The sequence below is a fragment of the Protomyctophum parallelum genome (genome assembly GCF_964188405.1).
Source record: "Protomyctophum parallelum genome assembly, chromosome: 14".
NCBI classification, from domain to species: Eukaryota; Metazoa; Chordata; class Actinopteri; order Myctophiformes; family Myctophidae; genus Protomyctophum; species Protomyctophum parallelum.
The window spans coordinates 41,625,541-41,652,322 of record NC_139709.1 but is presented as its reverse complement, the minus strand read 5'-3'; the positions used below and the strand labels follow the sequence as shown (position 1 = coordinate 41,652,322).

Here is a 26,782-nt window from a genome sequence, read left to right as displayed (position 1 = left end):
CCCCCCCCACCCCCAGCGCTGATTCCCACGGGCCTGCCTCACCTGCACATGTCACCAAGGATGGCCCTCTATCCTAGACACCTCTAGAGAAGAGGTCCAAAGAAAAGAGAAAGAGGAGGCAACACAAAGAAAAGAGAAACGTTTGGCAAAAGGAGAAGACTTCTTTGAAGGTAAGCGTCTTGCTGTAATTCTTATTTTCTAACATTTTGTTGGGTTCTTAGGTGAAGTCCTTTCTCTGCTATGCTCCATGGCAGACTGACTAGACTTGACTAAATGCACCCAGTAGAGCACTGCTTCAATTGACTACTCGATGACATTAAATGCTCCATTTAATTCTGCTAATGCGATTCAAGATTTGCCAACACGATGTCTTTCTCCATCCATCAAATATTGAATGGACTTTGTGTTATATGAGGTGCTACACACTCTCTCCCTCCCTATATTTCTCGCTCATGCACAAGCACACACATACACACATATGCGCACGCACACACACACACACACACACACACACACACACACAAATACTTTGGAGATGACAATAATATTTGTTTCACCTGCTCAAGGAATGTCTCAATAAATGAGTCAAGCACCATCTTATCAATGGAAACCTATGCTAATAACAAGTGAAACACCCCCCTTCCATCCATCCATCCATCTTCAACCGCTTATCCGTAGTCGTGGGTAAAGGGGGGCAACAGTTCCACCAAAGTGTTCCAGACTTCCCCCTCCAGAGCAACATTAGTGACTTCCTGCTGGGGCATCCCGAGACGGTCCAAGGCTAGTGAGTCGATGTGTTTCCTCCAACTGCGCCTTGGTCTGCCCCGGGGTCTCGATCCTCCCAGTGGGACACCTCCCTTGTCCTTAAAATAGTTTGATCATTGTCAGTATGAGTGTGGTGATTGCACCCTTTTCACTCAGTAGCTGGTATTAGTTAGTGGAGGACAGGTACGTACATATACCGATAATTGTTTTTCCTGCACAGGTTTCTGACACATCTCGCTGAAGTCACTGACTATAGAGTAAAAGAAGCATTTCATTTATCCACATTTTGCATCCCTATTCTGGGCATGTCATAACAGGTAAACATTCGGCCAATATAGGTATTGTGTTTCTGAAAATGGCAGATCTACAATATCCCAACATGCCACAACCCCTGCGTGACCCCGGTCAATGAATTATATAGGGAGTGGTAATAATAAAATAAAAACTTAGATCAGTTTTATTACAGTAAACCCGCATTGTGAGCTTGTAGATCAGCTCTGTTCAGCCAAGATATTTAATTTAAAAACAGAAAAGTATAGTATAGTCCTGACTGAGGGACTCCAGTCAAATAAGAAAACAAAACCTACGCCCCCCATCTCTGAGATAAAATGTTTTACTCTAAGTTACAGAGTTGGGGGGATAGAGTGAAGGATGCGTTTAGAAGAACCGGCCTGCCATCTGGACATAAATCCCAGGCCAACGTTGCTTCTGTGTGTCCATCAGTCAGTAATTCACTGTATGAGCAGCTGGCGCTCTGGCTAATGACATCTGTGCTGATAACAAAGCATACACGCGCTAATCTTGTGTTTCTGTGTGAATTCTCTAGTTTGTTCTCAGCCAGTCACACAATTAGCGGGGGTAATGAAGTTTACGGTATCATGAGCTTAGAATTATACGCTTCCCTCTGTGCATGTTGATTAGATTTGAGATGCTTATGGTCATGTATTCGCCTCCCATACAGCAAAATGTTTTTTTCTTAACTAGAATATTTTCAAGTTCAATTTCTTCAACACTTTATGGACCCACATAGACAAATACTGTAGGTGCAAAACAAGCTGGGATGATTGGAGAACACTTTAACACACAACTTTACACAAATCTAATAATCCAGTAATGATAAGAAAAAAGACTGTTGTAAGTAGCTTCTTTGTAGACTTGTAGAGCTATATTATTCTGCATGACTGGATGTCTCTTTAACCCCACATAAGATGGAATCTTATAATTACAAGGTCATAACTTTGAAAACAGTGAGTCCTTTGATGCAGGCTGGACATGATATAGCTCAAGAAATTATCCTGATTCTCTAGTCTAGTATACAGTACATCCCTCTCTTGCTCCATATTTATCAGTAAAAGCATATATTATGCATTTACAACTTATAGCTTATAACTTGAACAGAAGAGATGAGAATTCCCCTTGATGGATCTTATCATAACATGACATGTTCTATTTCATTATATTGCTCTTTTTAAAGCCTCGTGAATTAGCAGAACAATCGAGTACACACATTGGTCATTTTAGCCACAGTCACCCTCACCGACAAGTCTGCGGCCCGCCCACCATGTGACCCCTGCTGCAAGTGGCCTGTTAGGCCCCATTTGATGAATGTCCTGGAAAAATGTGTCTGGCAATATGAAACATCAGTACCATGTCAGTGGGCAAATAGACAATGGAAAGATCTGATGTACTGTATGGCTGGGCTTTGTGTGTGTGTGTGTGTGTGTGTGTGTGTGTGTGTGTGTGTGTGCGCGCACGGGGGTCCCTAATAGTCTTTCACATACGTGAGATGCATGACTGCTCCTCGTGCCTCGGTGGCCAGCAACACAGAAGTGACCATGTGACATAATGTATTGTATAAATGGACTGGCAACAATAAGCGGAGATTTCTCTTATTTGATTCAGCGCTTGGTTATATAATACTGAAAGCGCACATAATCAGAACCCTACGGCTTTATGGACGTTTGACTCAAAACAACTTTGTGTCCTTGTGTGGAAGGTACACAGTAATATCATCAGTGTTCATTTATCTATTTGTAACTGAGAGTGTTACATTTAAATTTAAGGATGATTTTATTGTGTAAACACACCTTTTTATGATTAGAGTCCTTGCCCATAACAAAGCATATGCTGGAACATGTTTGTGTAATGCACACAAAAAAAGTTTATTTGTTATTTATTTATTATCATTTTGTCAGTTGTTTGACGGATGTTGTTTTGTGCTGATCCTCGATAATTTACCTGTAAAAGATTGTGGTTGTGTTGTGTTCTGCTGTCAGGTGTCTAACGGTTTAGATTTGTATGAAATTATGAATTGCTAAGCAAATATAGGGTAGGCCTACCTGACACGGTTCATAATTATTATACAGTTTAAATTGACAATTATTGCTTTGCTCTGTGCATCCTCGGCACGTGCTGTGAATAATGAACCAAATCTTAGAGTGAGTGCGCACGTGCATGCGTGCGTGTGTGTGCGTGCGTACGTTGATAATGATCTGTCATGTGTCCTTCACAGTGAGCTGAAGCCTGTCCTGGCAGAGGATGGGTACAGCAGACGTCACACTACGCATGGACAACATGGAGGTGAAAGACGAATGGCAGGACGAGGACTTTCCCAGGTATCCTGTGTGTGTGTGTGTGTGTGTGTGTGTGTGTGTGTGTGTGTGTGTGTGTGTATGTATGTGTGCGCGTGACCGTGTCTGTATGCAATATGCATTAAACTCCTAATACCACTTAAGCAAACAATCCAACAATGTTAATCTACAGTAGTTTACTCAATTCAGGCGAAGGCAGCAGACTTAACATAACATCACCTTCAGGGTGTACCATGTCAACTGTGTGGCGGCAGAGACTCAGGAGGTAGAGCGACTCGGTTCTATCCCTTCCTGGCTTCATGTCTTTGCTGTGAATGGGCGAATGTAACACTCATTGGAACGTGCTTTGGATAAAGGCGCTTTCAACTTACAACTTCATAATAATATGCAGAGAAATCAAAGGAAAGATGTAACTCAAGCATTCTGTACATAGGGCTGAGAATGTCAGCACATGAAACGATGGAAATGAACCCGACATCACATGATGCAACACAGCCAGAACATGTCACGTGGCACACGTTATACGCCATGTTCCATGCCTGCCCTCGTTCTGTGTGTGTGTGTGTGTGTGTGTGTGTGTGTGTGTGTGTGTGTGCGTGTGTGTGTGTGTGTGTGTGCGTGTGTGTGTGCGTGCGGGCATGAATGATTATGTGGTTCAGTAGGAATACCTTCCTTCATAATGATCTATAACTGTTACTAGACAGTAGTCAATATGGCATATAAACCAGCGTATTGTTGGTTCTCTCTGTAGTGCTGCTACTTAATATACTTATTTGTCCTTCCTTTCCTGTTTACTTTGGCAAGGAAAAATAGACATGAAATTAACCAGCCCGTACTTTACATACAGTATGAGTGTGTGTGTGTGTGTGTGTGTGTGTGTGTGTGCGTCTGTGCGCGTACGTGCATGTAACTAACTACTACTCATCTGCTGCTATCTCGCCTTCATGTCCCTCAGCACCAAGCGTTCAGCAGTGTCATTATAACGTCACACGAGACTAGGTGGCAATTACCGCTGTCACTTTCCCCAAAGACAGCCATTGTCTCTATAAGGCTTCTCTCTAGTTAAATCTCAACAAGGACTTTTTATTAAATACAAGACTGGTAATGAAAGTGCTGAGACAGATAACACATAGTTCATAGTTTATTTCAGCCTTGTTTTCTTTGTTTTGTTTTTAAACATTCCAAACATTACATTTGACAATTTGCATGAGGAAAGCGATGAATAACTTCTCGGAATGAAAAATACTTTGTATTCTCTGTCTATGTTGTTTTCTTAATATGATCTTCATATTTTCCTTTTGTGTGTCCGTGCGTGACGTGTACGTGTATCTCCAGGCCCCTGCCAGAGGATGGGGACATTGAGTCATGTGGCCTTACTGACAACAGAACTAGTAAGTATATTTACCTGTGTGTGTGTGTGTGTGTGTGTGTGTGTGTGTGTGTATATATATATATATATATATATAGGCCTAGTCAACTATTACCATTGAGTGAGGCACTTCAATAGTGTGAAACTGCAAAATACCAGCTAAAATATTAGTAATAATATGTGTAATGAATGTGTTTACAAGAAGAAGAATCATCAAAACACAAGTTACCTTTAATGCATTTCAATTGAAGCTGAACATAGTCCAACATCCCCTCTAGACCCCCCCACCAGTCTGAATGTGGGAGAGATCCTGACCCAGCGTACGCGGCGTACGCTGGTTGCCCCGGAGATGAACCTGTCCCTGGACCGCCGGTCGGAGAGCACTGAGGGCTCCGTGCTCTCCGACGACTTCCTGGAGTTGGAGACGCCCGACGAGACGTTGTTGGACATCAGCGTGGACGAAATCGAAACGCCAGACGAGACCGACTCGCTGGACTTCATCACCAACGGCAACGAGCTGGAGTGGGAAGGTCAGGCACAGAGGAGTCCTACAGTCAGTCAGCGAATGTAGACATTGAATATTTGTTAGTAACAAGTTGTAGTTTAACTCACATATCGAAGGAAACCACCTAACTCAATTATTTAGGTTTTTGATTTTTTGCATAAATCAGTGCTATTGAACACCCTTTTCGTCTGTGTGTTCGAAAATATTGAACCAATGCAAAGAAGTAAAAAGCACTTTGGACAAAACCTCTTAACTCCATTGGACCCTCAAACTGTCTGATAACTAAAGCAACTAACTCCACCACCTCTCTCCCTCTCATGGAAGTAATTGACAATATATATAAAGTCACAAAACCAACTTTGATGAGGCAGTATTGCTTTGTTTTAAGTTTCTTCCCGACAGCAGCGATTTGTTAGTAACAAGTTGTCTGTGGTTTAACTCAAATATTATTTTAATATTACTGTATGAATAACCTAGAGGTACTGTATAGAGAAGAACCCTTTGAGATTTTGTGAAATGAGCCAAAAACCTTTTTAGAGGTTTGAAGTGAAGAACATGTGAAGAACCGGTCTCTTTTGGGCTGTGTTGCCTCCAGATGACACCCCCGTAGCCACGGCTAAACGTCTGCCAGGCGACAGAGAGGATGAGAGAGACTCGTCAGGTCGTCTGTGGCGGACGGTGATCATCGGGGACCAAGAGCAGAGGATAGACATGCAGGTCATCAGACCTTACCTAAGGGTGGTCACGCATGGAGGTCAGTGTGTGTGTGTGTGTGTGTGTGTGTGTGTGTGTGCGTGTGCGTGCGTGCGTGCTTGCGTGTGCGTGCGTGCGTGTGCGTGCGTGCGTGCGTGTGCGTGTGGGGGTGTGTACTGTATTAGTACTATACTTGAGAGTGACAAATGAGTAGAATTTGAGAAACATAAATTATGAGGGCAATTTTCCTGGCCCTCATCAGAGAAATGGTTAAAAGATGAAACAAAATTGGCTTCAGGGTTAGGTTTAAAAATAGCAAAAGATTATATTGTTGTCCTAAAATGCTGATGTCCTCACAAGTATAGTAATGCAAACGTGTGCGTGTGTGTGTGCATGTGTCTCTGGGCTGTATTAAATGATGTAACTCTCCTGTAGAGGCATCAACTGACCAGTGGATTGTGGAATATTGTCTCTCCTCTCAGGTTATTATGGGGAAGGCCTCAGCGCCATCATAGTGTTTGCAGCCTGTCATCTCCCAGACAGCAGCTGTGAAGACTACTCCTACATCATGGAAAACGTCTTCCTGTAAGATACAGTACATGTTTGTCTCTCAGTGGTCAGTTATTTAAGTGCAGGCTTTATATACAGTCTTTGTGCACAGACACTTGGGAACTTATTTTAATCAGCGTTTCCATTCCAGAGCATTTGATTTATCATATTGCCGCTGTCAAAACCGTTATTTTTGTTCCAATGTATCCAATATAGTTATGTACAAGTCCTTGCCTTTTTATTGGTTTAATATAATATAATTATAAACCCACAGACATACTTAACTACTTCAACACAAATGTTGTGCTTGATAACCATTCATGATCAACTCAATTTCCAGTATTTTATAATCCTGAAGCCTAATTTATACGGCAGAGAATAGCAGACCGACAAGCTTGCGTTATGACTCGAGTTAGCTATTATCGGCGCGCAATATTGGAGTCAAAGTATGAATAGAACATGAACTGATCAAATGAGCGGGGTGTGTGTGTGTGTGTGTGTGTGTGTGTGTGTGTGTGTGTGTGTGTGTGTGTGTGTATGTGTGTGTTGTCCTCAGATATGTTATCAGCAGTCTGGAGCTGCTAGTGGCTGACGACTACATGATCATCTATCTGAACGGAGCCACGCCCCGCAGGAAGATGCCTGGCCTCAGCTGGATGAAGAGATGCTACCAAATGATTGACAGGAGGTAACAGTGAGTGAGTGAGTGAGTGAGTGAGTGAGTGAGTGAGTGAGTGAGTGAGTGAGTGAGTGAGTGAGTGAGTGAGCGCATGCATGAATATTGGGTTGGCCATAGCTGAATGGGTATAGATAGAGGCTGCATGGTCAGAAGATCAGGTTTGATTCTTGGCCACGGCAATGTGCTGAGGTGTCCCTGAGCAACACACCTAACCCCTAACTGCTCCCCCCTGTCCCTGAGCAACACACCTAACCCCTAACTGCTCCCCCCTGCGCCAAAGTCTCACCACTTTGGGCAGCATTCAGCTGGGTGAAGGAAGGAATTTCCACTGTAAGATAAAATAGGTCTAATTGTCATTTTACGAATGAATTAATACATTCATTGATTGTGATTAAGATGATTAAGATAGTGGTGGACTGGTGTTGAAAATGATGATGATTTGCCTGGATGTCCTTGTAGGTTAAAGAAGAACTTGAGTTGTCTGATCATAGCTCACCCCTCGTGGTTCATTCGCACAGTTCTGGCCATCTCCAGACCTTTCCTCAGGTGAGCACGTGGATAGATCCTACTGTGTGCGTGGTGTTGTGTGGTCAGCTGGTCTTTTGACGTGACTTTGGGGGCACTACTCTGATGACTTTCCTAAAACAAGTAAACAAACAATGAACAAACTAATTAATTCCAAAGTCACACTAAGTGTTTGAAGGAGCCTGATAACAGGCTGTCACATTGCACAGGGACTTGGCACTAACACAGTCATCACAAGCTTTTGAATAAAAAATAAAGAAAACTACAAACCACTATGTCTTGATAATGCTGGTGCAGACACAATTCATTTACATATACTGTCCATTTTATGCCAATAATTAGTGATGGAATTGTGTTGACCTTAAATACTGTACATGCAGTATGTTTCCACTTCTTCAGCTATATGCCAATACATTTAGATGAAGCATTGTTTCATAATAATATTTTAGGCAGTTTTGTTGTTGTTGTGCTTCAAGATAGGAGATTATAGAGAGATGGAATGACAAGCATGTATGCCTCCAGTTGGAGTCAACCCAGGAGACAGAATTATGTGAACCACAGATCTTAAACTTCATCCAGAAATGAAACACAGGCATTGAAACACTGGTTTGTCTACATATAATGATGCAGGGATGTTGCCAATCCATAGCAGATACACCAAAATAACCAAAGTCGCAGTGTCACAGTGACCAGTTCTTTAGAGTTCCATAAAGAGGTAAAACATTACCAAAATATTTCTCCATAAAGTGACTAATGAGAAGCTGCAGACAAGCAAGGCACTGGAGCCTAGTGTCAACACAAGTCAGCATGTCGACACCAGCACTGTAGGCGGGTTGTCAACGACTCCATGAGGAAACTAACCATCTGTAATTTAAAGACAGGTTACAACTGATTCCCACCCTATCGGCCATCGCACAGCTCATGGCCGCTACCATCGATGCCCGCCTGCTTTGGATTGACTGTAGTTACAGCTTGGTGTCAACCTTCCCAGCTTGATCCCGTCTACTTGTGTTTACATGCCTATTTGTGTCGACGCCCCAGTGCCATGTTTGACTGAGGCTACCTACGTATACTTACATTCTTTAGCTACATTCACGTCACACCCTAGTATGTGCAAATAGGGAAAAGGAATCAATGTGAGTGTGTTGGAGGCGCGAACAAAGGTGCCGCTTGTGTTGATTTGGCTCCTTTTTGTGGCTCGTTTTGGACATTTGGATGTCTTCATTTGTCATAGGACGGTGGTTGCTGCAGGTCCCTGCAATACAATACATTAAGAAGAAAGAATACCACTGTACACTATCCGTGTCACAAACTCAATGCCGATACACGTGTTTGCACCTCCAAGACAATGGCGGATTTGTAAAATTCACGATGACAACCGCTGGCGGTCAAGAATGGCTGTAGTAAAGAATTGCACTAAATAATGTAATAGTGTGGTGAATATACCTGTAGTCAACAATTAACATCAAATATCTAAATACTGAATCAAGCAACGTAAAAACTGTTTGAGGTGTTCACATACGCCTGTAGAATAAAATGACCAAAGTTTTTTTTAAAGTGAAATATCCATTTAAAGTAAACCCTATATACTTTGTTGACTGACGTGGTGACGCAGGGGCCTGTGCTTTTTGTTGCCTCATTTTTTACCCTACACCAAATCATGTTGCAGAATGTTGGCCTATTCTTGCCGAATGTTCACATATGACATGGTGGTGATTGTGTAAAGCTGTTATTGACCCTCTGCAGTGTGAAGTTCATGGAGAAGATCAGCTATGTTCACACCCTGGAGGAACTAAGCCAGATCATCCCAATGGAACATGTGCAGATCCCAGAGTGTGTGCTGCAGTAAGTACTCTCAGCCCCCAGGGGTCACTGTTGGGTCACTAAGCCATTCACAGTCACACCATCTAGTGTGGTGTGGTCTGCTTGATGATCTTGATCTCAGAAGCTGAATACATTGTAGAATACAAGAAAAGGTCCCCGAAAGCAGAATCAGACCAAATATCTTGCTGTGTGTAGTAGCGCTTATACACACTGCAAGAGTGTTAAGAGCAGCCACGGGCCAAACAATAAACCAATTGTAAATAAGTTCCTTTTCTTTTTTCACATGAGTGAGTCTTGTATTCAGTTCACTATTTAATGTGTAGTACATAAGGTTCTTCTTCTTCTTCTTATTATTATGAATGCTCCTTATAAACCTTTATTCTATTTATTCAAGGTGTGAGCATGAGAAGATAAGAACACAGAAGTTAAGGTAATGACAAATTTATATACCATTGCAATTGCTAATGCACAATGACATCTATTGTAAGACTGTTGTTCTGAATTGTTCTGAATGTGTGAATTCAAATGTGGTTAAATGTTCTCTACCTTTCCCATAGGCATGGCACTGATCATTCTTTCTTTCTGTGTGTGTCTCTCTCTCTCTTTCTCTTTCTCTCTCTCTGACCTACAGACTTGAGCAGCAGCAGACCAACTCAACACGGTAACACCACCTAAAGAAAGGTGACCTCATTACTCAATATTCGCTGCAGTGTCTGCATAAACCCAATGTGCCACAGCTATTATTATTTTTATCTATTGTGTTGTTGTTCTGTACTGTGATATGGATTCCCCTGAGTCTGCAATAAAGAATCAATCAATCTATGTGCAAGAAGCTGCAGATCAACCCCAGTATCACTTCTCTGTGAATTGCATCACATGCATCACATCTCTTCAATGTGTGAATTGGTGCTTTTTTGCATCCATGTGATAATATTAAACCAACAGAACGCAGGGCTAAGTAAACCTGTAACCATTTTTTTTATCTTTCACTCCTAGGCCAAAATCAATGATGGCGTAGGAAGTCGAATGCAGCAACAGACATTAAAGGTAAGGGTTCCCGTCGACTTCACATCAGCAGCTTCTTTATCAACTCAAACTCAACTGATTTGTAATGTCAAACGAACTTACGTAGCTGTGACATACAAGGAAGTGTCCCTTTTTGCAAAGACAGGGGTGTATGTACAGTGCATATGCCAAAGGTTGGGCCATGCCACCCCATGCTTGGGTCACATGCAGCCTTTAGTCCAGGTCAAGGGTGACATCCCAAAAGCAAAGGCTCAAGTCTCCGGTGGATCCCCTAGTTTCCAATGTGCCATTAAAAGACAAGCGGAACCACACACAGTCTATCATGAGAGAAATGCAAATATTATGTGCACTAAAATACTTGTTCAAGAATGTAGTGTATAGAACTAACTGTATCACGTATCTTCACTGAATAGCATCTTAGAATTAAGAAGGAGTTACTGAAATGTTTAGAGATATTCTGTCAATCATCCTGTCACTAGTCAAATGAAGTCTCTAGTTTCAGGATTCAGGAATGAGTGTGAAGTCCAAGTCATTTTGTTCTCTGACAAGACATGTTTCATTTGTGCAAATTTACGACTCAACGAGGGTTGAGCCTCGAATTATGATACACGTCTCTGTACGCATTAGCCTACTTTATAGACCTACAAGCTGTGTTACATAACCCCACATCTGCTCAGCTCTTTAAACACTGTCCGTACACAGCCAATCGATACTATTTTTAACAGGAATGTACTACTGAGGGACATTAAGTACAGACCTGGCAAAGCCAATCCGATCCCACAGCCTGTGGAATTCTGATTACGATATTTATTGCAAAATTGTATATTTGGAATGGCCTCATTGTGCTGTAGTGGCTGTATATATTATTAGCATAGTTCTGCCACAGCTTCCATTTTAGTTTGATACGGCAAGTTCCTAGCAGGGGGTTTTGCTGACATCCCAGGAATGGCCCAGGGAATGATCTCTCAACCTTTTACTGAGAAAAATTAAGATGACAAATCTGATATGTGTCTAGATGGATTTCCATGAGGGACCACCCACTGACACACTAACATTCCACTTCTAAAACTGATTTGGATAATTTAATAACAATGTTCAACATCGAATTATCGAACAATGTTCGATAATTACAATTAGCAGAATTCTGACAATCAAATTAAGTATTACATACAATAGATAGGCTACATACAATGTTTATATAAGAATAAAGTGTGCCAACTGATAAACTGATGTTATTCTACTAATGGTGATTTTGCTCTATTGATCAGATCAAGATCACTCTCCGAAAAGAACAATTACTGCCAAATTGCAAAACTGTTGAGAAGTATAGTAGTGCACGGATGGAACTAACCTACATCTATGTTAAATTCCAGAATCTCCGAAGAAGAACTGAGTATCCAATAAAATGGGCTTCCACCAGCAATGCACACAGACAGACATAATTCTCCTGTGCATCCGTAGAGCCGTGTTCATCAGAAATATCCTTATACAGTATCATCTACATGTGTTTTTCTTCTTCTTACACAGTACACAAACACAATCATATATGGCACAAGCAGGTATAAGACGTTACAGTAGTATCCTGAACAGAAGCAACAACTGTTACTGCAGAAGTCCTTCGTCCCAGCATGTTTAATTCTGATTTAATTTACTGTACCTGCTACATTTCTCCTCAGCATGATTTGGAGACAGAGCTATTTGACACCACATCAACTACACATTAAGAACTAGATGGACATATAAGCTGATTCCAATCATGCTGGGTACTCATTTTCAAAGTGTAAATACTGTATTTTTGAGAAAGATTTTTTTGCACAGACAATTATTGGTTTGATATAAAAAGCATGGGTGTTATTGATTTTGTGGAAGAAGCAAAAATTATTATATGCAATGATTGCAATCGTTATGTTGTTCTCCTTAGGGCAAACGAAAAATTACGCCAGCAGAATTTTGTTCTTTATTGTATTACAATTTAAACGCCCAAAGTTCTATTTGCAAGCATGCTTGTTTCCCCTTCTCTAAGTTTCATGTTTTTAGTCTGTTGACATCCTGTTTAATGAGATACTTTTACGAGACTGAAGGCATACATTGTTACAAATGACAAGATATATATTTGGAGAATCAAATGAATAGCTTAAAGTGTTATTTATGAACATGTGCCATTTATTGTTTGTAAGAAAAGATAATTATAAAAAAACACAAAACAAAAGGTTGTCCTATGATTATCATTCCATTCTACACTATATCATTGACATGAAGACAAAATGACAAGCAAAGTTCATCCTCAAATAACCCGTGGTTGGGTCAAGGTTTTGCTCACAAATATGTTTTATGCTTCCAAGTGAGCTATTAACGTTGATGTTATGAAGACTGTGTATCTATATTTATTTCACATACAGACCATGAGACAAAGAAGGTTGATGTTACTTGTTATAAACAGTGCTGTGGTTCCCACTGAAGAGACTGGCATGACGTGTGATCAATGTCACCTGTGTAAATTGTAAACAGTACTGAGGTACCCACTGGCATGAGGTCACGTGCCTCTATGGGTTATTTGGAAATGTTAGTATTATTACTATTGTTATGTATATTTCTAAGGGCTACATAAAATAATTAATAAAAATGAATGTCCAACCATAATATCAGAAGATGCAGCGCCCTAAAGCCGCTTTTAGAATCTAAGGGGTTAAAGTGGATATACTTGGATAGACCATTTCGGCATACAAAGTTATAAATTACTTAGATAACCTTTGAATTATAACCTAATAAATCGTTGGGACTCCGGCTGGAGTCCTGTTGAGGAGAATTTAAGTAATGTACTCGAGTAAAAGTACTCAAGTCAAAATGTACCTATTGTAAAGGACTGTAAACCTTTTAAACCAAGTGAATATTAGATTTTATCCTTAATGTTATAATGTTAAACTTATAAAACTGTAATCCTATATTAATAAACCTTTTAAGGAAAAATACTTTAGAGGAAAAACTACAATACTAAAGGAGTAAAAGAGTATCACCTTACAGCAGGAAAAAGGCAGCCAAGAACCAAGACATGACGCAATGAAACAAATCAAGCGATCAGCGAATGCTTTTCAAAGGATTATATTGACCATTAATATTTTCTGGGGAGTCAGAATAGACGTACAGAACAGCATCGCAAAAGTTGTCTCCCCGGAACAAATGTCCGGGACTTACATTATATACTGTTATGAAAACAAAACAAACTCTGACATGGGAAGCAATTCATTTTTGGTTCAGAGGTTAATAAAAAAGGGAATAAGGCTACACCTATTGCCGGGGGGCCTATTTGGGACACGTGGCATCTCACACTTCCGGGAATTCCAGGAAGTGTGATGGATGGAAAATGTAGTTATTTAAGTCAATGTAGTCCACAAATCAAGTCACTGACAACCCGCTAACTAGTCAGTTGGAGACTGTCTGTCTGCGCTGGGCATATATATTCAAGGGCAAAATAACATGTTGTTCACAGAGACTCTGGGTGTTATGGCAATCGGGAAATAAAACAATTATTTGTATCTACCCACGCTGGCTAGGCCAGAAGTGAAATGTGAACTCAGTGGAACACAGGGCATAAAGTGAGATGAGCACAGGGTGACAGGGTGAATTCATAATTCATAATGATGCAGGACACATGGAAAATGCATGGGAAACATGTCAACTTCATTCACAATATAGCAGATCTACCGAAATACCTATCAACTATCTGTGACCTTCCATCATTATTATCTCTACCAGCTTTAACCGGTGTGCCATGGTTGCAGATAATCTCACCAAGATGACCATATTTATCATACTGTATGTATAATTTCTTTGAAGTCTTTGAAAAGAAATTCCCTGCATTTTCATTTGAAAGATTTTCAAATCAAATCTAAATTGAATTAGATCAGGTTTCGACTTGTACCTCTCAGTGTATACACAAGCGTATGGGAGAGAAGCCGAAATGAAATAGTGCTCTGCAGGGGTCACATGGTTCCACATTATGTTTAGATGCCGTAAGTTACGACTGTGACACAGTGTCCTATATGGCATAAGGTCAATTATTTTATTAACAGGAGGTGTCTTTTTTTTAAATGTCACATTGTTACTATATCAAAACAGTGACTTTTGCTTTGTACTATTATTATCATCACACGCTGTCACAACCACTTTTCCATTGAGGTGTTGTAGGCGTGAAACATGGGACTTCACATGGGACAACACTTATCTATAGGACATGCTGTAGAATGTTCACAGTGGTGGACAATAACAAAGTACATTTACTCGTGTCCTGTAGTATTTGTATTTTTGTCTCCACCAGGCCGAAGGCATGGGGAGAGAGTATATATACAGTATATACCGTAGTATATACCGTGTATATATATAACGTGTGTGTGTGTGTGTGTGTATATATATATATATTACACACACTTCGCGGGCAACGCACTACATTTCAAAGACAACATTTTTGAGGGGCTCCTATACACAGGTTTAATGTTTTGTCTTTAGTTCAATGTTTGTTTTGTAAACGCCATTGACAATGAAGGGAAAACTTACGTCATAATGGAGCCATTTACGTCATATTGTCTCTTTATTGTTAATGGCGTTTAATGTTTGAACCAAGTTGGTACAACACATATGTGGAGCTGAATATCATCACCAGGATCTCCATATATGAAGATCACGACACTGACCTCATCAAACCCTGGATGGTTTGACATACTAGATCTGCATATACCGGCTAGCAACTCTACATCTGACCTCACTGACACCAGATTAATAGTTTAACTCCTGCTTCTCAACTGTGCCATATTTAGAAGCTCTGTTGTTTCAGGTCGCTTCTCGCCCTCAGGGCGTCTTACTGGTTAAAATACTATACGCAGAAAGAAACACTAGCTGAATACATCCTGAGGAGACCTTCCTGGCTATTATTTATAATGAGATACCAAGTAAGCAGCTACATTATACAGATAGCAACACTACAGAGAAGAAAAGAAAAAGGATTTAATTACAATCACAACACAGAGATACGCACTTCCCAGCAAACATCTTCAAGATACCAATATTGTGTTCAAACACATTTTACAAGTCATACTAATGTGTAGCAGAGTAAACAGAGTAAATGTGGCTTCGTCACTTGGCTAGGGGCCATGTATTTCAGCTGGTTGCATAAGAAATACTGCAGGCTGTGTGATGCAGCAGTCCCCAACCCCCCCCCCCCCCCCCCCCCCCCCCAAACAGACACACCAGCCAAACTAAATATAGTGATGCTTCCTTTCACCCACCCAAAGCTGTCTAAGCATGAAAGATTTCCGCTCAAGAACTGAATATAGGATTTGTTCAGCACTGTCATATAAAGGACCAGAGCTTTATCATGGGCTTTATCATGTGCAGTCATGTTACTCAGTGATTGCGCACTGAAAAGCCAAAGGCCCCCTCCACACCCTGTCTGAGACACACGTTTTACAACCATTTTTAAAGTACCTCATTGATATGTACTGTACTATACTGTTTGTCTTAAAAGGACTGCAATAAACTAAACTAAACTAAAACTCTGGAAGGCAAGCTACAATTAAGCTACCAAACACATACTTCTCTTTGCTACATACAGTATACTCTTGGAAGCGCTACGCTGTGCTTCTTTTTGTAGAATAATATAATTCCATGCGCTATATGAATAAAGTGACACTGTGACACTACAATTTACAAAATTAGTGAAGGGAGATTGGTAACTTTTAGTTTTACAATAATTACAGCCTCTTCAAAAGATCTAAATAACCTGATAATGCTCCACTACAGTTCCTTGTTCTATTGAGCTAATGTTCTGTCTTTGACAGGCTCTCTAAACATTCACAGAGAATTAACATTGTGATTCACAGCTTAGGTCCACATATTTGTTTTATTTTCTTCTAGGTACCCTGCAACCCGGTCTACAATCTCATGGGGAATTTCCTAAACCTGCCAGTTTAAACTGCCCCCCGTGGACAGAGAATGGGCAGCAGGTGGAAGGTCGGATATCCCCTTTCATTCAAAATTGGAACCACTAAAATCTCCCCTGACTGGTCAGGTCCAGTGTACAGTAGTGCTCTATTGGCTACAGTAAAAGGGAGGGATTATTGGTAGTGGACAGTAACACCTTATTGGCTAGAGTAAAAAGGGAGGGATTGGTCTGAGTTGACACACAAAGTGACGCTGTGGTTAAACCCTATATATACCCCGGTAGACTGATCTTCTATCAATGAAGTAGTAAAGGGAAGGGAACATCCTGGCTGGGAAAAAAGAAAGATAAGACCAAAGTGTGCGGTTAGGTTCCCTTTCTTGTACTTACTGCATTCTAGACAAGACCAAAGAAGAATGAAAATGAAGATCATCATAGGAATTGGCGGGTAAGTCTCAATGAATCAATTCAAAATTTTGTACTGTCTTTTCATAGTATTTTGAGAAGACTTTTTTGGAAAAAATAAAAAATGAATAACTGAAACATTCTTTCTCATTTCTAATTTCAGCATGACCAACGGTGGAAAGACAACCTTAACGAACAGACTAATAAAGACATTGCCAAACTGTTGTGTGGTGCATCAGGATGACTTTTTCAAGGTAAGATGCGCAAAAGAATCATTGCCAAGTAAACCAAAGTAAATGGCTCAAGTAGATGCTAAATTAATGCAAATAATTTTACCATTCACTGTTTCTTTGATGTATTTATAGGCTATGTTATATTAGACTTGTCCTTGGCTTGAGCACTCTAGCACATTGGTTATTTGCAGATGACATGTGCTCAAACAGTAAACCAATCTCACCTGCACTTGTCATCTGAGTTGCCTAGTAATTCATTTGAGTGATTGTCTCCTGGACACCCCACTAAAAGCCCAATTCTGCACCTTCACGTTGCAAGTTGTGCAAACAAGTTTCTTCCTTGGTCAATAACCTCAGTTGACATGAGGCATTTTAGTCCCTGTACCTGCAACGTTTTATCTGCACCAGGGTTAACATGCAATGATTCAAATGACCACTGATCAAACTTCTTTTATTATTTTGATAAAAGAGTGGCTTGATGTCACAATTATTCCATATTACAAATGAACACACACTGTACTCCCAGGTCAGTTAAGGTACCTTCTCAGAATAGCATCACAGTATGCCCTTGCTGCAATGACGGTGCAGGGGTATCGTAGGGGTGCAGGCTAGGGCTGCATCATAAACCAAGAAACAAATTGAAATCGCATTCAACTACTGCAATTTCAGGCTGCAGTTGTTTTCTCTTACAACATACATGCAGTTCCAAGCTAGCATCAACTTCCTACTCATGTCACACAAAAACAGTAAAACACACCAACACAGACAGTACTCGGATCGCAATGGCAATATTGTGCAGCCCTAGCAGGCCAACTTTGGTGGAGACGAGTCCTTGACTTGTCATGTCGAGGTGTGATCAGCTCTGACTGGTTATTAGGTTGCAGCAATGTTTTGTTGGTTATTTCAGAAACCCGATCAGATAGAAGTCGGGGAGGACGGCTTTAGACAGTGGGATGGTAAGATGGATTTCAAGCAGGAAAACCATGCAGTAATGTACTTTTTCTTTCCCTGCACATTTTTTCATTGCTTTTGCAAGTCAGCCATAAGCTAACCGTGACTAATGTAAGCACTTTGGTGTGCAACATCGATTTCATGTGTAGTGAAGCGTGTTCTCTGTGTGCTTGTTCTGCAACAGTGATCACTGCCTTGGACATGGAAGCTATGGTCAGCACTATAAGAGGCTGGCAAGAGAATCCAGTCAAGTTTGCCCGCTCCCACGGTGTCAGCCTGTCACCTGAAGCTGAGGAATCTGACACAGGGCTTCAGATTCTCATTGTGGAGGGCTTCCTCCTTTACAACTACAAGTGGGTAATTTGCATGCACCAAAGCTTAACCCATGACATTTTACTACACGTGTACTCCAACATGTCCAGGATACATTACATAGCCACCCGCCCTCGAGGGATCAGTAAAGTTGATCTTACACAAAGCTTGTTCTGTCAACTAAAGCCTTTCACTGAACTGAACATTTCTGTCTCCCTGCAGGCCTCTTCTTGAAATATATGACAAGTGCTATTACATTTCCATCCCGTATGAGGAGTGCAAAAAGAGGAGGAGGTAAGGAGCTCTTGACGTGATTCACAGGTGTTCTAACATAGCACTTAAAGCAGCGTTAACGTGGTCCATTCTGTTCCCCTACAGTACAAGGACATACACAGTCCCTGATCCACCTGGTTTGTTTGACGGCCACGTCTGGCCCATGTACTTAAAACACAGGAAGGAGATGGATAACTACTGCAATTGCATAGGTAGGTCATGTCAGGTTCATCCCTCTTCACTTGAGGATTTAATAGCTTGTGCACATTCAAAGTTATCTTTAATGTCTGTGAAGTTGACCATTTCTGCGCTGTCATACACAGAGTACCTTGACGGCATGAAAACAAAGGATGACATCTACAACCAGGCGTACGAGAGCATTCACAACTCTCTGCTGAACAGCCTATAGGTAAATAGAAAGCATTTATGATTCTGCAAATGTTCTTTCTGACCGAGAAGTCATTCTTGATTTATGGAATATTAATTCAGCTTCTACTGTATTCTCTCTCTCTCTCTCTCTCCACAGCAAGAGGTGAATGAAAGGAGACTTGTGTATAGACTTGTAAATAATGTGTCATTGTCATTTTGAGTCATGTGTAACAACGGATCTGTAAATAGTTAACCATGATGTAACTTATTAAGAACTGATGGCAAAAGCATTGTATTTTGTATAATACTATGTAGTATGCAACGTATTTTTCTAAATGATGAAACCTCTGGACGGCCCAGCTGACAAGCAGAACAGGTCTCACCACGACCTTGTTTCTGATAGTGACGTATTCCACACTGGGAGGAATATTATGTCACACAACATAACATAAGATAAGAAACTTCTTGAATCCACTTCATGTGTCCTGTTATCATTGCTACAGTACATTTGTATAATACACTGACATACTGAAATACCAACTCATACCAGAATCGAGCCTGACCGCCAGACCATAGGCCCACCCACTCACTGAGTCGACTGCCTCTTTGTGACTGTCTGATAATCAGGCTAGCAAAACTCTGTACAGTATGTTGCCAACTGTTGGCATGCACAAACCTCAATACCCAAATGTTAGCTCTTAGTATTTGTTGGACAATATACTTCAGGTTATTTATTGATAAGCGTTAATAATGGGTTTCTTCTATGATAGATAAGCTTAGCTCCCAGTGAGAAAAGGGACTATTAAACTGTGATCTACTGTACTGTATTTGAATTGCCTCCAATAAGACTATTTGAAAAGTTTAACTAGTTTAAAAAGCAGGTGACTTGCGCACATCCAGTTCCTCACTGGTGCTGGACAAAAGGTAGATACATACAGAGAAGGAGAAGTCCGCACACAGTCTTTGCTCCAACAGTGTTTATTTTTGTTAAAACACCGATATTATTCAGCCTAGGACACAACGTTTCCTAGTCAGGTGACCTGATGAAGACCGCCATGAACAGGACTCAGACCAAAGCCTATATTTGGACCACTTGTTAGTTCTAAGTTCTTACCATTGCAACAACTACATACAGTATACAAAATGTTACTGTTAACTTTTGAGATTTGACAAATTCAGCTTAAACTCCATTTCTTTGCCTTGTTAGAAGCTTCTTTGACAGTTTCCTGAAATTAGTTTTGTTGCGATTATGTTATGGCAAATTATTTCACAGAATAATGGCCCTTATATACAATTTTTTCTCTTTGGTGTAAAATAGCTATTTTCCCATTGTCAGGTGACAGTGGTTGTGTGAAATCGAATTGTGAAGACTAAGAGAAACGAGAAACTATATAATATACAGTATGGTCTACAAGTCAATGGTCATGTTCTATTGCCCTATTACTTTGAATGGTCTCAGTGCCCTATAGAAGAGCACTGAGACAAATACAACTAGGCTACCACAGTTATGTTAGTTACCGGTATATTGTATTGGGTAACATATTCTACCATACATATTGGTTTTAAAAACAAAATCTATTCACAAATTACAGGGTATACTGTAGCTTCAAGACCTATTTTCAAACATTTTCAAATTATTTCTAAACATGTTAAAAACAATATTGGAAATGTTTTTAAAAAACTGTGTTTTGCCCATAATGAAACATTAGGGATGCCAGGGTTAAAGTGTAAAATGAATCCCTCTTCCTCATTTTACCAGGACAGTCTAGCTGGCATACAATTATACTAGTTACATAAGACAATCGAGAAAGGCAACAGCAGTTGGAACAAAAAGCAACAGCTGTTTGTAACTATTTTCAAATACAGTCAGTGACAAATCCTTATGCCTTTCAACTCAGTCTTCTCTCATCTAAATTTGTGGTCTAGCTGTGCCAATGAGGAGAAAACAAAACCACTGTGCAGAATGATTCCACTTTTATTCAATGGATGTCTGGCATCGGATCAATCAAGGAATGAAATGAGATATAGCCTGCCAAGACATGCCGTCTTTATAAGTTAATGAGTCTCCAAGGGCCCAATGCCCTTTTAAAAGACAGATAGACAACACTATGTGCTACTATGTGAGGCACGAGGAGATGCATGCAGAACCACATTTCACTTTTATTCGTGCCAATGTTAAAATAAATATATATATATCCAATGTAGGTCAAAAGAGGCGCATATCTATTTCCCATTTAAAGGTAGGTGCTGAACTTCAAAACCAAAACCCAATATCACAATATTTTGACCAAATACTTTGATACTGATGTTGTGATGACAATATTGTGGGGAGAACTATTCAGGTGCCTTCATAAAAGTAAAGTACATAAGTTCTACGTGGTTTCAGCTGAGTTCAGTAAATTACATCACCTTACTCATATGCAGCCTTTAAAACAAGTAAGACGCGCAAACGCGTGAAGCGAACGCAGCTTGTGTGTGCGTGTGTGTGTGTGTGTGTGTGTGTGTGTGTGTGCGTGCGTGTGCGTGTGTGTGTGTGTGCTACAGCTGCGCCCTGTGTGTGTGTGTGTGCTACAGCTGCGCCCTCTGGTGGCGGGCGGGTGGTGTAACAGTGGGACAGACACACACACAGACACACACACAGACAGACATTCAGCCCTTGCTGTCATAGTAAGTGGCTCACTGCGTTCGCAACCAGGGAAAGACAACACTTATGCCATTTCCTGATATTACAAGGTCCCAAATCCCAGATACTAATGAGTCTCATATGACATGTATATCAATATTCAATATTATATTAATAATATATTGCTCAGTCCTACCACAGAGATTTATTCTTTGACAGTTAACCTTGAAAACTGTTGTCTCTCATGTCATTATGTAGCCTATATCGTACAAACCATAAAACTGTCTGGCAATGATGAATCAAAATATTAGGATGTGTAGTGTCTTCTTGGGATCAAAGACAAAACTTTTTCCACAAGCAATAGTTTCATAATATGCTTATATATCTATATATATAATATATATATATATATGTATATGCATTCTAACCTCAGATGTCCTGTGCATTATTCTGAGAAAAGACCTCCTGGCGACAGTGAGAAGGTAGGATCTTGTGATACGTTTCTGGGAGTCTTCGCATGCCATCAGATGGCCTGCCATCGAGGGTGTGTGTTTATTATAGCGTATATGCCAAGTGCTTAGAGTGTCAGGGCCCTCAGGGGAATATATTTAGTCATAAGATAGACAAGCCCTTACTGATCTCTACACACCCACTCAACACTCCATGGGCTGAGTCCAGGACAGGTCATAGGGGCCAACAGGGGGGGGTGGGGGCCTGGGGACCTTTGGGGTGGCATGTGCTCCAACGTCACCCGGTGTCATAGGAACCCATGACTTCCCATATTTGGCCGTAGAGGCCAGGACATGGTAGATGAGCAGCTGTCACATGCCATGGACCCTCTATGCAAGTTATAAGTACTTCACCTCAGGCATGTGAACAGCTGCCATTATGCCAGCATATATCTTGAATATTTATGGCCATGTGCTGCGTCTGGTGTGGATACCAGTAAAACTAATAGGGTTTTTGCAATAGGCCTACATTAACACTTTGGGCTTGATGAAAGTTGCTATGGGACATGAGCATTCGTCACACAATATCATTGGTAGAAACCAGGGGGGCAATCAGACAGATATTTTGTGAAGCCACTACGGAAATGAAAGTTCATATAATGGCCTGTTGTGGCGCTGTCATTGGGACCAAAATAACCCATAGCCCCATAGAAGTCCATGTATTTGGGCCCAACTTCACCTAGACTGTATTACCTTAATAAACATGGTCATGAATACTTTCTGCTTCCAGTCACTAGTTTAAAGTCTCATTTCTAATGTCATAATATTCTTTTTGGAAAATTATGGTCCCATTTATTAAAAGAATGACCATAAAGTCGCGTATGTTCTGAGGGGCGTGGCTACCGTTACAGCGTCAAAATAAAAACCAACGGAGAAGAAGGGGGGAAGTCCCGCCTCGTTGTCTGGGCCAGCCAATGGCCAGCTGGGCCCAAACGGATCTAGAAAGATGGCGATTTACAGTGCAAGGAATAACCGGCTTCATTTTACGTCCATGTTAGACCCAGGGAACGCTTTGTCCATATTTTTTACAGTCTATGGTAGAAACTCCACACACCTAAACAATTAAATGACACCCAGGACCGACTTCATACAGTGTTAATTCATTGTGATAGCCTACTATGGGTTTCACACACTGAACCAGAGAGGAAAGAAAGATGCTTTCAAAGCAATAGTTTGGAATATGATGCTTGTGACACTTTGTCAATAGCCTTTGATTAATGATGCTGTCATTCAACTGACTTACTATTAAATCACTATATTACAGTAGCCTTTTTGCTTTAAATAATAGGCTATTATGTTATTATATTTGTGCATCATTGTCAGATTATGAAGAGCATGATATCTGTATCACATAGCAGTTTTAAATATGATGTAGCCTAGTCTCAATTCCAATCTGTAACTCCTGATATGCACCTTGATTTTGGTGATGATATAGTTCAATAATAAATAATACGGCCCAAAACAACTTCATTGTTGCAGCCTTTTTTTCCCCTCTGTGTTGACCAAAATATTGAATAAAGAAATAAAAGAGTAAAGAAACAGTAATTGGGGTTAGAAATGGCAACACTCAACACGCATTCAAAACCAGTTCTGAACCACGACGCGATTAGATTCCAAGCGAGAAGCACCCGACAAGACAAATTGGGGAAGATTACGCACAACACAGTGAAAGAGGTGTATGTGCGGATGAACCAATGCGCACAGGTTATGACCTTCTTCACACTGTTTCAGTACAGTATCTCACCTGTATTGTCTCCCCATGATCTGTAGTATACCATCTGGATCTAGCATTTAGTTGTATACTCCTCAGAATGGAAGTGTGAGGCCCCGGGGAGAGATAACAGGTATATTCCTTGGGGTTTCTTGAAGAAAACACCCCTTTTAGATCATCATCTTCGTTAAATCTCACAAGAAGCAATTCTGAGCAGCCTTGGAAACCTAGATTTATGGAATCAGATATATTCAAAAGCGTAAAAGAATTAGTCTCACTGGTCGGCTCGTACCACATGGGGATGTTTTAGGCATAGCCTACCATGAAAACAACCAGATGAAGCAGAATGAGATTTTATTTCCAAACACTCTTAATTTATAACAAGGTTAGTTCAACTTTTGTGGCAACATTTGTTGTGATTTGTTTACTTATTTTTTTCACTTCAGACACACAAGTAACTAAAGACTCAGTTTAGCGTAAATACTTACTGGCTAAATTTTGTATGTCCTAGCTGCTTGAGAAGTCTGTGCCAAACATGTGCCGAGGATTCTCTCCTCTTATAAGCCTCGGTAGTCGGTGGGTGTGCCTGGGCTCTGGAGAGTCTGGACTAGATTTTGGATTGGGTCTCGGGGTTCATTCTAAGAATAGCCACCAGACGCGTCTGGTGCGTTCTGGTGCGTTCCAACTTGGAATCGTATCGTGGGGTTGCCCTTTTTGGGCGACTGAGGAAACGGACACCGACCGTACGCAATGACGAACAACACGAGCAGTTGAGCACATGACTTTATTTATTAACTGGTGGTGCCAAGTTCCAACACCCTGCCCACATGTCTAACGCACAGCTCAGACTTTATCTTCTTAAGCAAATGTTTAAGTTGATAGCAAGCCTACTTGCACTTCACTTATTTATTCTACTACGTATTCAAACAACATTTCTTCGGCTATGTACTCTTATCTCTACATCGGCACATGGACGTCGCAAAAAATTGTAAAGTTGTGAAAATACACTCGTGTGGTGAGCTTTTGGGGTTTCACTTTTCAGAATCAACTAGCTGACTTCAACTGTATCATCATCAATAGCCTACAATGCAAGAATACAGTCGATACATTAATTGATAATGATTGATTGATTGAAAATGTTATTTCACAGTAGCCTACATGTATTTGTAGAATGGGTACATAACATTTCAAAGTCAAACGAAAGCACAAGTTTGATTGATTGAAGTGTTTATTAACAGTTTGCAGAATTACAATTGATTTTTACAGGGCGCAGTTTCGAATTCCATATGTCCGTAATGAGCAGCTTTGAAGGAGTCAATGGATACAGATTTCTTAATGGCTGTTGGTAGGGCGTTACACATTTGAGTGGCATATAGGAGCGAAATGAATTTAATCCCTTGTTTGAGCCGAATCTGGGTTGAACGTGGTTTGTTGAACTCCCTCTGGTGTTGTGAGTATGTGGACTATTGGTGGTGTAGCGAATCTTGTAGACCAGGCCCATTGCAACCACTAGAGGGCAATGCAATTAAGGGCACCAATAAGGGCAATCACATAAAGTCAATAAATAATGAAATAGTCCCACTTATTTTCCCTGTTCACCATGGCAAGTTGGCAACAGGCGATTAATATAACCTATATGGTCCTAGTAGCCAATATAGGCCTACAGCAAAGTGGATAGAAATCATTATTTTTCCATAAACCTTTAAAAAATCAACTCTTACTCGAAGGTATGTAGCCTTATCATAGCAACAATGGTAGGCAGGCCTATAGGCCTATAATATATTTGTAGAGCTGACAGCTGTAACATCTCTGTCATAAAACATCAAAACGACAAGATGTTACTGGATTTCGCCTTATTTTGGGCATGGTGTTGTGCACGGCATCACATCATAGGGCAAGGGCCGGGGCCGGGCGTCTTCCTCAGCCAGCAGCCAGCACAGGTGTGGCTGATTCCAATCAGCCCGGCCCCAGCTGCTCCACAATCACCATCAACAGAGAGCCGGCGCCTGCTGCTTGGACGTTGACTACTGTGGCTCCCTCCACCACAAACCCAGTGTCTCTGACTGTCTCCCAGCTCCACCGGCACCGCTCCTTCCCATTCCAAACACTCTGGTCGTTTTGAGTCGAATAATGAGAAAACAATTTCAATTGATTAGGATGTCATATATTGACAATGACATGGATATAGCACAAGTTGCACAACTACCTGGACAGTTGAACAATTCCAAGTCGTGAACTGTCCTCAACAGCATGGCTAGTCTGTAGATGAATGCTGCCGCCCAGTGGTTGAAGTTTATACGCGCTGCCAGTTTTTGATGCTTAGGCCTATCTTAGCGCTAGGCCTATCTATGCATCTGGTTTTGTTTTTGTTTGCGAGTTTTCAGTTTTGTTTTACTTATTGCCTCACATAAGTGTATTTATTTCTATTTCGATATTGATTCAATAATGAAATTGACTGTAATTAATGATATAAACAGGAGCAAACTCAGCACTTTACCCATTTGTTTTGAATGTGCCAGGCACGCTTATAGATAGGAGTGAAGTAGAGTTAATGAAATTAGGGCTGTACGTTTTTGCTGAATTTGCCGAGTGAATTCGTCATATTTTGTTCGAGGCTAATAAGTATTATTTACGTTAGTCTGGTTTAAAAAATAACCCATGGGCCAGAAATCAGTCAGTGCAATGCCCATATAAAATTAATATTCGCTTTTCCCGCTGAATAACATTTATTTGGGCTTAATTGTGTACAAATTAAGGGCAAATTACTCACAATAAATACCACAATTGGCAATGAAACAAATTCCACCCCAGTTCACACCCGCGCGTAAAGTTAGCTCAGTATTGGCTTGCCCTTTAATGTGTACGTGAATTGAACACGGGGAGGAATGGGTTAAGTCCTCTCATCCTGTGCATGCGTAAGTAAACGGCCCCACTTTGA

The 26,782-nt window shown here is 40.8% G+C and overlaps 2 protein-coding genes and 1 long non-coding RNA gene across 6 annotated transcripts; 2 read left to right on the top strand and 1 right to left on the bottom strand.

Annotated features, from left to right (window-relative positions):
- The first annotated feature begins 31 nt into the window (after positions 1-31).
- LOC310871480 (caytaxin-like) lies at positions 32-12,459 on the top strand. The gene is made up of 13 exons (XM_083783031.1): positions 32-170; positions 3,278-3,380; positions 4,692-4,747; positions 5,004-5,255; positions 5,826-5,984; positions 6,406-6,508; positions 7,029-7,160; positions 7,611-7,697; positions 9,423-9,521; positions 9,895-9,930; positions 10,132-10,181; positions 10,497-10,547; positions 11,900-12,459. Exons 2-11 carry the CDS (start codon positions 3,304-3,306, stop codon positions 10,163-10,165), a joined length of 1,035 nt encoding a protein of 344 aa, XP_083639157.1. The 5' UTR covers positions 32-170; positions 3,278-3,303; the 3' UTR covers positions 10,166-10,181; positions 10,497-10,547; positions 11,900-12,459.
- LOC310871481 lies at positions 5,135-24,372 on the bottom strand. 3 transcript variants are annotated; one of them, XR_014570309.1, is made up of 6 exons: positions 24,333-24,372; positions 23,878-24,071; positions 7,648-7,790; positions 6,373-6,506; positions 5,760-5,962; positions 5,135-5,242 (listed from the first exon to the last, which is right to left on the bottom strand). It is a non-coding gene; the product is annotated as an uncharacterized lncRNA (long non-coding RNA). The 3 variants fall into 3 exon arrangements; XR_014570310.1 differs by having other exon boundaries at positions 5,760-5,896; XR_014570311.1 differs by lacking the exon at positions 7,648-7,790.
- LOC310870285 (nicotinamide riboside kinase 2-like) lies at positions 16,768-19,475 on the top strand. 2 transcript variants are annotated; one of them, XM_083781445.1, is made up of 8 exons: positions 16,768-16,906; positions 17,027-17,117; positions 18,004-18,052; positions 18,232-18,400; positions 18,582-18,653; positions 18,738-18,844; positions 18,956-19,041; positions 19,159-19,475. In XM_083781445.1, exons 1-7 carry the CDS (start codon positions 16,875-16,877, stop codon positions 19,039-19,041), a joined length of 606 nt encoding a protein of 201 aa, XP_083637571.1. In that variant the 5' UTR covers positions 16,768-16,874; the 3' UTR covers positions 19,159-19,475. The 2 variants fall into 2 exon arrangements, with proteins under 2 accessions (XP_083637571.1, XP_083637572.1); XM_083781446.1 differs by lacking the exon at positions 18,004-18,052 and having other exon boundaries at positions 16,857-16,906.
- Positions 24,373-26,782: the final 2,410 nt, after the last annotated feature.

Bases quoted from the DNA above. Each gene is read 5' to 3' on its own strand.
- LOC310871480 (XM_083783031.1), top strand. From the start codon at position 3,304: ATGGGTACAGCAGACGTCACACTACGCATGGACAACATGGAGGTGAAA. The intron at 4,748-5,003 runs GTAAGTATATTT...CATCCCCTCTAG, and splicing joins CCTTACTGACAACAGAACTA to ACCCCCCCACCAGTCTGAAT. The intron at 9,931-10,131 runs GTAATGACAAAT...TCTGACCTACAG, and splicing joins ATAAGAACACAGAAGTTAAG to ACTTGAGCAGCAGCAGACCA.
- LOC310870285 (XM_083781445.1), top strand. From the start codon at position 16,875: ATGAAAATGAAGATCATCATAGGAATTGGCGG. The intron at 17,118-18,003 runs GTAAGATGCGCA...TGGTTATTTCAG, and splicing joins ATCAGGATGACTTTTTCAAG to AAACCCGATCAGATAGAAGT. The intron at 18,654-18,737 runs GTAAGGAGCTCT...GTTCCCCTACAG, and splicing joins GAGTGCAAAAAGAGGAGGAG to TACAAGGACATACACAGTCC.